Source organism: Tachysurus fulvidraco, chromosome 5, assembly GCF_022655615.1.
Source record: "Tachysurus fulvidraco isolate hzauxx_2018 chromosome 5, HZAU_PFXX_2.0, whole genome shotgun sequence".
Taxonomy (NCBI): Eukaryota; Metazoa; Chordata; class Actinopteri; order Siluriformes; family Bagridae; genus Tachysurus; species Tachysurus fulvidraco.
In genome coordinates this window covers 9,041,450-9,055,664 of record NC_062522.1, presented here as the reverse complement: position 1 = coordinate 9,055,664, position 14,215 = coordinate 9,041,450, and the positions used below count along the sequence as shown (strand labels likewise).

The following is a 14,215-nucleotide window of genomic DNA, read 5'->3' as shown; positions in this document are numbered from 1 at the left end:
CATGCTCAAGGGCCCAACAGTGGCAACTTGGTGGTGCTAGGACCTGAACTCACAACCAGTTGACCAGTAGCCCTACTGTATGTCTTAACACTTAACGCTGAGCCTCCACTGTTGTAATCTTTAAATCAAGAACCAAAGAGGTGAGAATGGCAGTTACCATGTATCCTGTTTCCCCTGCACAAGATCCTGTGTTCAACATCCCCTCTGTACTCAGAACAGTGGTGTTCATTTCAGGGGAATGTTTCACTGCACTGCTTTACCACTGAAATCTATACAGTGTTGACATATCAACAATTCTGTATTAAGTAGAACAAGACTTTGACTTTATGTTCCCAGACCTCATACACCATCCGGTAAATAGTGCGTATAATTATAGTGAAGGTTTTTGCTTTTACAAAACATTAAATAAATGAAACAGCAGTAGACATTCTTTGTTGGTTTAGGGCATGGTGGTGACAGTGAGGTGGAAATTCCTGTTCCGAGCACAGCATGGCTTCACAGCATGAGCTTAAAATGATGCCAGGCATCCAGTGCTTTTCCTAAAAATGGGAATTCATCGCTAGCCATTGTAGGATTCTTTATGATAGCGATGCCGATGTAAGGTCTTATAAATCTCATCGTTCTGCACTATTTCTTCATAGATTCCACCAAGATTCCACAATTTCAGAAGTAAACCACAAAATAAATTTAATAGAAATAGTAACAGAAGGAACACGTAATGTCAGGAGAATGTGAGTATGACATTTTATAGCAATGTGAGTTCTGAGTGTAGCTCAGAATAATAAGCTGAGGCTAATTATCTCAAAACAAAATCACAGGCAGGTTAAATTCACTTACTCGTCACTTATAATCGAATCCTGGTGAAAGAATTAATCCCCAAAATCCAACCATCCATGGATTTAGCTCTTATCCTACACAGAGTTGTGGGAAATGGAGCCTATCCCATGACATTCAGGACACAAGGTGGGAAGCACACTGGTGGGGTCTCAATTCATTGCATGGCACAATAACAGACCCATTCACACAGTACAGACAATGTAGAGATGCTACTGTAAGTAGCCTACAATCCATGTCTTTGGATAGGGAGGAAACTGTAGGACCTGGAGGAAAACTGAGAATTGCAGAAATGTGATTCTGTATTGTCATTAGGTCCTGAGAAACATGGCTCCAAGTAGCCCTGCATGTTATTTTATGCTGGAAGTACAGGTTATAAAAATAAACCTTTCTGAGGTGCACATGCCTGACCCAGTTTCCTCAATGTAATACATTTACAGCATTTGGCAGACGCCCTTATCCAGAGCGACTTACATTATTTCACATTTATACAACTGAGCAATTGAGGGTTAAGGGCCTTGCACAGGGACCCAACAGTGGCATCTTAGTGGACCTGGGATCAAACTCACAACCTTCTGATTGGTAGGCCAAGACCTTAACCACTAGGCTACCACATGCCCAGAATACCTCTGAAAGCTTTACCTATTTAACGCTAGACGATTGAGGAAGTGTTAATCATAACATACCTGGTGTGTTTGAGTGTTTTTAACAGATGCAGTGGCATTTTATTATTTAACCTGTCTCTATTACAGATACTGTATAAGGTACATACAGAGTCTTTCCAAGGAAGCTAGAAGATCCTGATTTTGATTACAGGCACATAAATATGAAAAATATTTCTCAGGACCTTGCTTGGACATTTTATGGGCGTACCGGCAGCGTGTTTTGTGTGTGTGTCACATGCTCTCGTCGCTACTCACCTGCTACTAATTGGCTATTATTAACTTGCCTATTTATTTCCTCCACTTTACGGCTTTACGGAGTCTATGTCTTATGTTGTTCTGCTCAGTTTGTTATTTTCTGTGTTTGTCTTTTCACAATTCTGTTTATTTGCAAATTAAAGTTTTTTTGTGTTGTTAATAAACGTGTCTCTGTTTTCCCTGCGTTCGGGCCCTTTCCCCCCCTGAAGACACTCGTTTTCTAACCGTTTTTGCAAATTAAAAAAGCAAGAAAAAAAGTTTCAGGATCTTTTCCTTTTCCATATGATCAGAATCAGGTCATGATTATGGTGGATTTGAGGTCTGGACTAGACTAGACAAGCTAATATACATGAGCTTAGAAAAATATAGTTTGGTATTTCACAAACATTAAAAATAATCCCAATACTTTACCACAGTAATAACTGTGCCATGAGTGACTTTGCTTTTTCAAGATAAAAAGTAATGACTCGTTCCAGAATGACTCAACGTTTAGCATCAACTTACTGAATCATCTCATTAAATGAGCTCTTTTAGGTGAATGCTGGTAGTTGACTCACACATCCGAATACAGCTAAAGGAAATTCTTTTATTTTGATACAAAAAAGCTGGTATTTACTGGAATTAACTGGTTACTTATCTTTTATGTCGTTTTTTTATTTTTATTTATTTCAGTTGGTAGAAACCAACAGAAGACCACCAAATCCGCAAAGACTTAAATTTTATTGAAATGGGAGCTATTGCCCTAAAGATGTAGGCCAATTCTGTAGCTATGTGATTTTAAAAGGTTTATAATTATTTTATGTGGTTTGATGCAAGAGCATTTCAGATCATTTTATAGAGTATTTTCTGTAAAGGAAAAAAAATATATTTTTGCAGTGTTAATATTTAAGAAAGACTTGTGGGCGATTTGTTGTAGTGCTGTTGAATAAAGTAGTAAATTAGATTAGATTAGATTAGATTAGATTAGATTAGATTAGATTAGATTCAACTTTATTGTCATTGTGCAAGGTACATGTACAGAGCCAATGAAATGCAGTTAGCATCTAACCAGAAGTGCATAGATGGCTTATTTACAAGTGGCAGTGTAATAAATAAGGGTATGATGTTAAACAGAAGGCGTAGTAATATGTACATATAACTGAATAAGGGTATATATAGTGTGTTTTTTATATAAGTATGATACAGTATGAAGTGTTATGACAGATATAGCTGTACAAAAGGAATGTCATTATGAATATATACATATATAAATATGGATGGACATACAGAAGTGTAATGATAGGTTTTGGGTGGTGTAAGGATGCATGATTTTAAAGTGGTGCAAAATAATGCAAAACACAGAATAAAAGTGACAGTACAGTGGTGATTGTTAACAACATATCATCTGTTCAGTGCAGAAACAGCCACGGGAAAGAAGCTATTTTTCAGTCTATTTGTTCTGGCTCTGTCAGGTGATCAGGTATTTTTGCAAGAGCTGGTATGCAAGATTTTATTAAAATGGACAATCAAAATAAATAGAAAAATCCTGAGAGAAAGTCAAGGTGCAGGGATTGATCAGACGATCAAAAAAAAAAAAAAAAAAAACATGAGCTAGGCAAGGTTGTGGGGCAAAAAAAAAAAAAAACCCAGAACATTAGAACAGAATGGGTTTAATGGCTTGGGGGAAGAAACTGTTACACATTCTAGTTGTGAGGGCTGAATACTTTTGTAACTTTTTCCAGAGTGCAGGAGGGTGAAAAGTTTGTGTGTTTGCTGCATTCAGTCATCTGCAAGGCTTATGGCTAATGATATGATGGCGGGATGCAATGACCTTCTCTGCTGTCCTCACTATCCGCTGCAATGTCTTGTGGTCTGAGACGGTACAATTCTGTAACCAGGCAGTGATGCTGCTGCGCAGGATGCTTTTGAAATTCCCTCTGTAGGAAAGTGAAGTCAAAGCATAAATACACTCCCATGGATAGACTCCCAATGAATGCAATCAGTAGTCAGATGTATGGGAATGTTAGAGTGTCCATTGAGGGTTGATGTGAGTTGTAGGTCATGTTGTACTCTGGGAGTTGGCGTTTGATGCCAATTTTGGTGTGAACATGGCAGTAAAATTCAAAGAATACAAAATGACTCTTTCCATAGCAAAACAAAAACAAAGATAAAATGAAAATCAATATCAAATCTATTACAGCAAATTCTTCAAGTTATGACATTCTTAATATCTGTGAGCCAAATACATTAAAAACAAAAATGTGATTACATGGATGTTGATGAACAAGAAAAAAAATGGCATACTGTACAGGCAAAATGCTACAAATAGCCTTCAACCTTGAATGTGTCTTCCTGTTTCCTGTGGCCACGTGTTCATTATCCTCTCTCCTGTTGCTTCTTAACCTAAACACCATTGTCTGTGCAGACGATTTTCTTCGCTAATAAGACAAAGTAGGGCATTATGAAGCAAAAACTGCGATTAAACCCAAACATTACACATTGCCAATGTGTTGGTAATTTTGTTTGCTGCAATCATAAGCTTTTGTCCTCAAGAACATTATGACCCAAACATGCAAAGCTAAATACAGAACCATGGGAGGGAGAGATAAAGTGAGGGTGATAGAGTATATTGTACTAGAAAACGAGAACTGTGGAGAAAAGCAGCTGCAGCGAGAGTGCTTTGGAGACATTTAACAGGAAGCTGTGCCGCTGGACCTGATATGTGAAGAGGAAGCAGGCCAATCAGGAATCAAACAGCAGGCGAGGAGAAACAGGAAAAGCCGCTGGTCTCCTGTCTGCTAAGAGTGTTTTCTCAGCCAGCTACCTCTTTCCCATGAGGTTCTGCTGGATCACAGCTGAGCTGGTGGATACTTACCCCTTACTGAACCAGGATTCATATAGGATGGGACAAAACTGTTTAGTACACAACAAAATAACAAACTTTAGCTTTTGTTGTGAAGCTTGTTTGGACGATACGATGATACAGAATCCGTTGCTTATTAAAGGAAAGTGATGCACTAAAGCTATGTAGAATTGTGTTTACTAGCATCTCTTCGAGTCCCCAGAGTTTGAACAGTTTCAGGTTATTTGTCGGTTCTTTGTCTACGTTTTCACACACTCTGCATGGCCAAGCTAAACATTCTGCTGATAAAATCACTGATTAACATATCATTTGCACAAATCACTTCTCTTTTGCCCTGGAACCAGACTTGGCAATTCCCATTGCAAAAGGAAATGAGAGTTTTTTGAACACTTGAAGGAAGCCAAAAAAACAAAAACAGTCAGTAAAATAAGACCACCTAAGGAAGTGTGGACATTTAACAAAGTGCTGTGGGAATACAGTACTCTGAAATTTATTGTTATATATTATATATGATGGTTTAAAAAAAAATTAAATATCTAAGGGTATAAATATAGAATATGTTAAAAACAAACAAACAAACAAACACAAAAAAAACTATGAAATGCAAGAAACTGGCATGACCTACCATTGATCAGTTCCCTCAGTGAGCTGTTTTGCAGGAAATTGGCTGGTTTGCTGTTCCAAGAATCCCTTCTGCATAGTTTTTTTTTCACGCTTGCTCATATTTGTTAAGGTCACCAACCAGCTTTCATAATGTTTAGCTCAGTCTCTGAAGACCATCTGTGGCTTCTACCATAAATCTAGCTAATGAATGTGAATCAGTTTTCATGCACTTCACTTCACTGATGATATTCTTTATAGATGTAAAATCTATACCGTAGAATGTTGGGAATCTGACCTCTTTACAGCCCCTCTTTGGATCCCGAGCTCAGGTTACTGTCTGTACACACTTTCTCATGTTCTCCCTGTGTTCACATGGGCTTTTACAGTGTCATCCAGTTTCCTCTCACTTCCCTAAAACGTGTTGGTAGGTGGTTTGACTATGCCAAATTGCCTCTAGGTGTGAATGATTGTACAGTATGTGTGTGTGTGTGTGTGTGTGTGTGTGTGTGTGAGATGTTGTGTTACCTATAAACTTGAAACCATGACTACACAACTGGTGTCTATCACCTTTAACATAAATGTATTACATATTACACATTACACGATAAACGTCCCACTGTTAATTTTATCAAGTTTTGTTTTTTTTAACCAACACTGCAGACTAGGCAGCAAATCATCTGGTTGCTATAGTTTTTTTTTTTTTTTTTGGCTTTTTTAAAAAAAACAAAAAAACAAAAAACATTTGTGTCTGTGTGTATTTGTGTGTGTGTGTGTGTGTGTGTGTGTGTGTGTGTGTGTGTGTGTGTGTGTGTGTGTGTGTGTGTGTGTGTGTGTGTGTGTGTGTGTCCAATGTGGAAGGCTCCAGATGCTCTTGTTACTAGTAACAGATAACATCAGTGTATGTGCCAAACATAAATTCCTTGACCAGTTCATCTGCATCTGTCCTAAGACGAATTGTCCATTGTTTCGTCCTCGTGTTGTTTTTTCCCTTTAAAGACAGTGAAGCCACTGCAGATGTTCCAGGGTTTCTTTCTCCTTCCTCTTATCTCAATTCTTCATAAACACACACACAAAAAACAAAGCTAAGGCATTACAGACATCTCTAGAGTGATCTTGAGGCACCATAATGGCGCCAAAACATTAAGAGCCATACAGGAAATGACCCTATTGTTGTTACAGTCCCTTCTGATCTCCTAATTATTTTACTCAATACAGTTAAGGTAGCAAACTTCAATCCAAACAACACTTGTTGTGAAGTGGTGCTGCATCCACTCTTCTAGAAAAACCCCCAAACCCAAAATAGTTCTTGTTACAATAGATGCACCATGAATATAAAAAGTCTACACACACACACACACACACACACACACACACACACACACACACACACACACAGTCTACACACACACAGTCTACACACAGTCTACACACACACACACACACACACACACACACACACACACACACACACACACACACACACACACACACACACACACACACACACACAGTCTACACACACACACACACACACACACACACACACACACACACACAGTCTACACACACAGACTAAACTGGCAGGTTCTGTGATGTAAAAATAAAATCAACATAAATCATGTCAGATGTTTTTCCACTTTTAACGCTAAATGGAAACCAATAAAATGCATGTAAAAAACAAACCGCAGAAAAATATCCAGGTTGCATAAGTTTACACACCCTTTTTTAAAGGCATGTGACTGTTCTCAGAATGAACCGATCTCATTCAAAATTATGTTTAATAAAAGTAATGATTCTTATGATACTTCTTATTAACTGTAAACAAATATCAGCTGTTTTTGTATTATTTTCTTAATTTTAAATCAATGCAGAACAAGACCATGAACATTATGTCCCTCCAAGATGGACAATATATCAGGTAGCTTGCCAAGAGTCCTGCATTAACTTGAAAGGCGCTGCAGCGATATCTAGCAAGTACTGGTCACTCCCTGCATATGACAAATGTCTTTTGTATTTTCACATCTCTAGGTCATAAGGTGGGGTGGCTAGGCAGAAGCCCATTCTTGTTAGAAAACGACAGTTTGCCATCATTCTTAAAGATATGTTTGTTAAAAAAAATCTGGCAGTTCTTTACCCAGAGCACACCTTAACTATGTCGAAGCATGGTGGTGGAAGCATCATGCTACTTTTCTTTAGGTTGGACTGATGCTGTAGTCATGATCGAGGAAATCATGGACAGCTCCAGCTGAAGATAAAGAAATATTTTAATTAAAAAAACTCCTCAATTTAAAATTCTGTTATCTGCCCTGTAGAGTAATTTATACTTTGGACAATGTGTGTTAATATTTTAATTTCTTCAGTAAAAGCTGATAAATAATCCACCTCATTCTGTTAATGGTCAGGTTTCCCCTGTGGGAAGTCGTGGCCTAATGGTTAGAGAGTTTGACTCCTAACCCTAAGGTTGTGGGTTTGAGTCTCGGGCCGGCAATACCACGACTGAGGTGCCCTTGAGCAAGGCACCAAACCCCCCCAACTGTTCCCCGGGCGCCGCAGCATAAATGGCTACCCACTGCTCCGGGTGTGTGTTCACAATGTGTGTGTGCACTTTGGATGGGTTAAATGCAGAGAATGACTTCTGAGTATGGGTCACCATACTTAGCCATATGTCACGTCACTCACTTATTATTATAGGAGCATGGGTCGGGGCATGGGGTGGTGTTTCAGTTAGTGCAATCACCTGACATGTCTGACACTAATAAAGCTGAATGACTCAGCAGACTGAGCTAAATCAGCGAGAGCCTCGCTTCTTCATACCATGCTCTATATTTTGATTAGTGCTGTTGTACTTACTTTTCATAAAACCCAAAACCTTATGAGTTATTATTTGTTAATCGCAAATAACTTGTTATTTTAGACCAAATGCAATTTTAGACCAAAGTGGGTTTCATTAGTGCCAGATTTTGAATGTCTCACAACGTGTACCGCTTCACCCGCATCAGATCAGGTGTAATAGTTTTAACCACTGAATGAGAAAGCACTGAATGAGAAAAGTAACTGACAGTCCAGCCAAATTACTGTAGTGATAAACCACCATTATTATTGATTTGACGTTATAAAAGTGAAGGGTGTGAACATTTATGAGCTTAAATTTTTATTTCCAGAGTGAAATACTGTGTGTCGTCTAACATATGACTGATAGAGCTGAATGTGGTTATCTTGTTACTCATTAACCTATTCTTCAGGTGACAAGTTAAAGGCACACCTCGAGCAACCTTTGCACAACATGCCTCCATTTTATACCTTTGGAAACACGGACTTGTCCGAGTGCTAAAATGTGATTCTTGAAGCTTTTCCTCTCTGTAATATTTTGAGAGACTGAAGGACCAAAGCGCTGGTATGTAGCTAAACCTATGTTATAGTATTTACTTGATAAAACACTATAGTTTTATAAACATTTCGATTAGACGTATCCTGTACAAATGACCATGCTGTCTTTCCCTTTATTTATGTTCATTTTGTGACTTAACCCCCCCCCCCCCCCCCAAAAAAAAAAACAGGAATTAAATGGATACAAGACTTTTAACTAGGATAAAAGATTAAGAAAGATTCTTACTCAAAACCCATCTTAAGCTTCTTACTCAAAACCATAACAGCACGATGCAGGACCTCATTGTATATTCTTGTTGATATAAACCTGCTCTACCGTGAGTTGATAAGGCTGCTGAAATGGCTAGAGGTGACAGTATCACGTGTCTCACTGTATGATGTTGCTACTCCTAATGTGTTAACTATAAACACAAGTTCAGCTCAATGACGCTTCATCTCCGATCGCAACAAGACAAACATTAGGAAAGCTGGAGTTTAACCATGGACATATAGAACAGTGTTTACACTTATCCTGCTGGGTATATGGCTAGAATTTACAGTATTTCTTGTCATGTGATACGTGGTGATGAAAGGTAGGGGTCATGATTATTTTTCACCTGTATTATTGTTGCATTGTGGTAAACATAATGAGAGGATTAAATGTGATTGTTAAGTGTTTTCTATCTCCTTGCTTGATTTATGCAGTGTTTTCACATTATGTTACAATATGTTATAATATGATGTTATAATATGATATAATATGATATAATGATATAATGATATAATGATATATGATATAATATTATGTTATAATATGATACAATATATCACATTCACACTCTTTAGGAGATCTCACCAAATCGACAAAGTGCAAATGATTATGCAAGGTCCCCATGACAGTGTAATCACTGTTGAATGACTATTGATTGGAGTAAAGACAGCAGGAGTTTGACTTGGGGGTAGGGCAATAAACCTGTTGAGTGCTTCTGAGGAGGTCAAGTGAAGGACTTTTTTCATATCTCTGTGTGTTACTCGATTCCAGACGTGGGTAAAAAGCAACAGCCGTTTGTTCTGTAGATGACATACCGAGATAAAGTAGTCACATGATTAAGAAAGTGTAAAAATTACTAACGGTGTTCATCCACAGGCAGACTGTCAAATCTTAATCTTTCTACTTCACGATTATCGCACATAGACGTACCGTCGTGTGTTTATGGCAGTTTGCATGATGAGATTTTTTCAGATTTTCTTATTCAGAAACAAAAAAAAACAACAACAAACACATAGATACTGCCACACACACCCACCCACAACCACGCACACATGGTGGTGTTTTGGACCTAGAGCAGCTGTTGTGTTGAGGATCTTAAGACAGGAAGATAAAAGTGAGCTCCTGACAAGTGTTTACAGCCAACATGCTGACATTGAATAGTGAGAGAAAGAGAGAGGAAAGGCCCAAAGAACACAAGCAGAGTTTGTGAACAATGGCTCCTTGGCTACGAGAAGAAAGAGGGGAAAACATTCAGATATGCACTGGTGTGAACTCCTCTATTACTTTCAAAAGCTTTACTGTTTTTTTCCCATAGTGTACTGCACACAATATACAGCATACACATATAATATACAACTGATTCAACATATCAGGTTAAAATCTACATGAACAGGCAGTTTAGGAAATACAGAAATAAAGAAACTAAACATACTTTATTTTAAATTGATGTCCATTACCGAGTCAGTCTTGTCTGACTTGGATTGACAAGTAAAACAGCATTTTTATTGCCATTTGTCAAATAAGCATGCAGTTTATACATACATAAATATATCATTTTAAGTGTTAATCTATATGAATATTCAACACAATATTCAATCAACACTGTTGCATGAACACTTTTACCCCTGTGAAAACTTTTGACTATTCCATATATCGCAGAACGTTGCAACATCCAAATTTCCTATAGATTATGGGACGAAGAAAACTATATTTCAAACTATATACGGTATACTAAAACTGATATTTATATTCATAATTAAAACAAAGGTCACATTGAACATACAACCCTGATACACAAATAATATATTTAAAGTAAAATAAAAATAAATTACAGCATATAAATGGTAAATTGGTGAATAATAATAATAATAATAATAATAATAATAATAATAATGCATGTTTCCTTAGTTTCATTATCGAATGGGTTCATCTAATATTAATCCTGAATTTTGCATTCTAATAATATTTATATTATTCTTTATAATAACCTTTTGTTCTATGTGTATGTTCTGTAAAGCTGCTTTTAGATGATGTCAGTTGTAAAAAGCACCATACAAATAAATATGAATCGAATTGAATTGAATTAAAATGATGATCAAACTATTTGAGCAAAACACATCCATATTTTGGAAAACAGCCCATACAGATATCTATCTAATCAGCTTGAAAGATTATATAATGCTATTTAGATTTATATTGCTATTTTACTTGAACAGGAGACAGTAGAGGATGAGCTCTGCAGCTTATTCCCTGTGTATGCTCTTCAGTCTCTGGGGCTCATCTTTATGCCATACACTCCTAACCGTGGGACCCTGTGTGGGTGATACAGAGAAGGTGAGTGAGAAATAGCTCCCCTGTTCCCCCTTTTATTCCCAATCCATGAAAAGCATGAGCATTAGGAACATCCTGTTTGCATTCATCTGTTTCCTGTTTTCAACAACAGGCATCAGCTATAGTATGTACAGCTAGTGAAAAGTATCAGTATCAAGTATCAGGAGATATTGGTTTGAAAACACAAATCTTATTATTTAACTGATTTCAACTGGTTCAATTGGATTTGTTCTCTCAGTTGGTTGGTGATGTATTTGTATTATTTCCATGAGAAGGTAGCCAGTTTTTGTTGTAGTACTGATGTCATGCAGGACGTTGCTGACATAGATACAGAGGTGTTTATTAGAAGAATTATTTTTAGCAATCTCCGAAAAGAGTGATACAATTTTCCAGTGACATTCAATTTTATATTAAGGAGAAATCTGATAGAAAAGAAATAGAGAAAGAATAGATTAAAGACATGTAAACATGAGCTTGAAGGACTAAAGTAATAAAGCTCTGTTGCATGAGGTTCTTTGGGAGGACATGAAGCAAACGGTAGATTCCACTGGCACCACGTATCAGCAAGAAGTCAAGCGTTGCGGCTAATGTAGGAAATAGAAAACATACCAACTTGTTCATAAAAGAAGTTTAAACCAAAAATGTAATCTCTTGCACATGTTTGATTAGAAATACTGATATGTATCTTAATTCACATGGTTACTTTCTCAGGCCACCTTTGATTGCAGCAGACGTAAGCTTACATCTGTACCCCAGCACATATGGGCAAATGTGACTGAGCTGGACCTCTCTGAGAACCACCTACATTTATTACACACTAACGCCCAGAGGAAATTGAGGCACTTAGGCCATTTGATCAAGCTCAATTTATCAGGGAATGACCTCCCCCTGCTGGTAAAGCAGAGCTTCTACCTCTTCCCCTCTCTGGAAATACTGGATCTCAGTGGATGCAAGGTGGCTGCAATTGAGACCGGGGCCCTGCTTAACTTTCCCAGACTGCGAAAGTTGTTTCTAAGTATCAGTGATCTACGAACCCCGATGTCTGCTGTACTTCAAGGTCATGAATGGGTTGACGTTATAGATCACACCAGTAATCAAGCAAGTGACAGAACCAAAGGTAGGTAGGAAGGAAAGACAGTCTGCTGACTGTATTTATTTATTTGTTTGTTTGTTTGTTTGTTTGTTTATATATATAATATATATATATATATATATATATATATATATATATATATATATATATATATATATATATATATATATATATATATATATATATATATATAAATTTATTTATATATTGCCATTTCCTGCAAGACACAGTTTTGTTATAATAATAATAATAATAATAATAATAATAATAATAATAATAATAATAATAATAATAACAACAACAATAACAACAATAATAATTATTATTGTTGTTATTGTTGTTATTATTATTGTTGTTGTTGTTATTATCATTATTATTATTATCATTATTATTATTATTATTATTATTATTATTATTATTATTATTATTATTATTATTATTATTATTAATTTAAGCAAATAAAATGTTAAATATTTTTGTCATTCCAATGGCACAGACTTCAACATGGCCAGCCATAGTTTATTCCTACGTAAACTACTGACTGAAAGCTTGGAGAACATGATCAATGCAACAGGTACAGATTATAATATTATAGCCGATAATAATAATTATTTTCATGATTTCCCATTAATATTCTAAAAGGAACCACAAAGTCACCTGCTTTAAACTTTTTACTCATTGTCCTATTTCCACAGATGCCAATGATAAAAAACCTTCAGACAGCTGGAAGTACCTTGTGGCAGTTCTGGTGATAGCCATCAGTCTCTCTGTGCTCATTGCCATTGGTGCAAAGTGTAAAATCTTCCAGCGATATTTGGCAAGCTACAGACACTCCAGGCTCAGTGAAGGAGATGGTGCAAGTCAATGTGACCCTGCAAGTTTTGAGGTGGGATTCTCCAGCCGAGGCAACATCCCTAATTCAGATACGGTACATGGAAACCTGGAGGATGATGATGGATTCATTGAAGACAATTACATTCAAGCAAGTGAGCGGGAAAGAGCAGAGCGAGAGGCTAAACACTGGCAGGAGGATGATGAGGATGAGGACATGGAAGAGTTCAGCATTGGATAAACAAAAACATGAGCTGAGTATGAGATGTAAGTGGGACTGTATTTTTAATCTCATTCCAACCCACAACTGAAGAAATTCTGATCAATTCTGCCTGTTCCTGCAGTTCATATTGTTTGCACTCGCATGTGAAATTTTTCTGATGAACTAAGTTGTCAAAATATTAACAAATATTTAACCATTATGATCCTTACCAGGATAAACCAGTTACTGATGATGAATGAATGAAAGCAGAAAATGTCACACAGCACAGGGCAACAACGTAAGCACCACACAATCGCTGTATATGATCTTTTGTTGATGTTAACAAGCCTTTCAGTATCCCGTGAGTTTCATATCTGACCACCCACAATAATGTGAAAACTTGTTGCTGTATAAGAGCCCAGGCACCTTGCACCCCCATTTAGTGTGAGGTTTTCTTCCATAAGATGGAATATAATAACTCGCAGCAGGACCTGATTAAACTACAAATGACCTATAATGATACTATAATGATTTCTATATTTTAACATTAATATTTTGTGTAATGATTTAATGACCTTCACTCCATATTAGCATGTATTGTTGTTTTTTAGTCTACATTAATAAAAGCGATGTCGCCATATATTCGCTGACCCTGCTGTGTCCTTTTAAATTGCTTACATCAGTTGTTATGAAAGTCATAACAAGCATATGCATGTCCTTGAAGCATAGCCAGGGAGCATGTCATTTTTATTTATTTATTTATTTTGTAAAATATTACTGAATATCTTTGAATAATGATGAATAGTCTGAATAGTCGTGATAAAAAATACAAGGGGTGATTTTTACGTAAAAAAAAAACATGATCCAAGGAATATCCTATACTGTATATACAACTCAGTTATTTTACTACTGCGGTTCTGAT

The 14,215-nt window shown here is 36.7% G+C and overlaps 1 protein-coding gene and 1 long non-coding RNA gene across 6 annotated transcripts; one reads left to right on the top strand and one right to left on the bottom strand.

The window, feature by feature from the left end:
• Positions 1 to 3,063: 3,063 nt before the first annotated feature.
• Positions 3,064 to 8,949, bottom strand: LOC125141305. 2 transcript variants are annotated; one of them, XR_007140693.1, is made up of 3 exons: positions 8,813 to 8,949; positions 5,222 to 6,252; positions 3,064 to 3,670 (listed from the first exon to the last, which is right to left on the bottom strand). It is a non-coding gene; the product is annotated as an uncharacterized LOC125141305 (long non-coding RNA). The 2 variants fall into 2 exon arrangements; XR_007140692.1 differs by lacking the exon at positions 3,064 to 3,670 and having other exon boundaries at positions 5,063 to 6,252.
• Positions 8,438 to 13,943, top strand: c5h1orf210 (chromosome 5 C1orf210 homolog). 4 transcript variants are annotated; one of them, XM_027154418.2, is made up of 5 exons: positions 8,438 to 8,593; positions 11,053 to 11,170; positions 11,879 to 12,284; positions 12,757 to 12,834; positions 12,956 to 13,943. In XM_027154418.2, the coding sequence occupies exons 2-5, from the start codon at positions 11,066 to 11,068 to the stop codon at positions 13,330 to 13,332; spliced, it is 966 nt and encodes a 321-aa protein (XP_027010219.1). In that variant the 5' UTR covers positions 8,438 to 8,593; positions 11,053 to 11,065; the 3' UTR covers positions 13,333 to 13,943. The 4 variants fall into 4 exon arrangements, with proteins under 4 accessions (XP_027010219.1, XP_047670329.1, XP_047670330.1 ...); XM_047814373.1 differs by having other exon boundaries at positions 8,444 to 8,593; positions 11,056 to 11,170; XM_047814374.1 differs by lacking the exon at positions 8,438 to 8,593 and adding an exon at positions 9,012 to 9,158 and having other exon boundaries at positions 11,056 to 11,170.
• Positions 13,944 to 14,215: the final 272 nt, after the last annotated feature.

Coding starts and splice junctions, on each gene's coding strand:
- c5h1orf210 (XM_027154418.2), top strand. CDS start 11,066: ATGAGCTCTGCAGCTTATTCCCTGTGTATGCTCTTCAGTCTCTGGGGC. Junction 12,285..12,756: donor AGCAAGTGACAGAACCAAAG/GTAGGTAGGAAG, acceptor CCAATGGCACAG/ACTTCAACATGGCCAGCCAT. Junction 12,835..12,955: donor GAACATGATCAATGCAACAG/GTACAGATTATA, acceptor CTATTTCCACAG/ATGCCAATGATAAAAAACCT.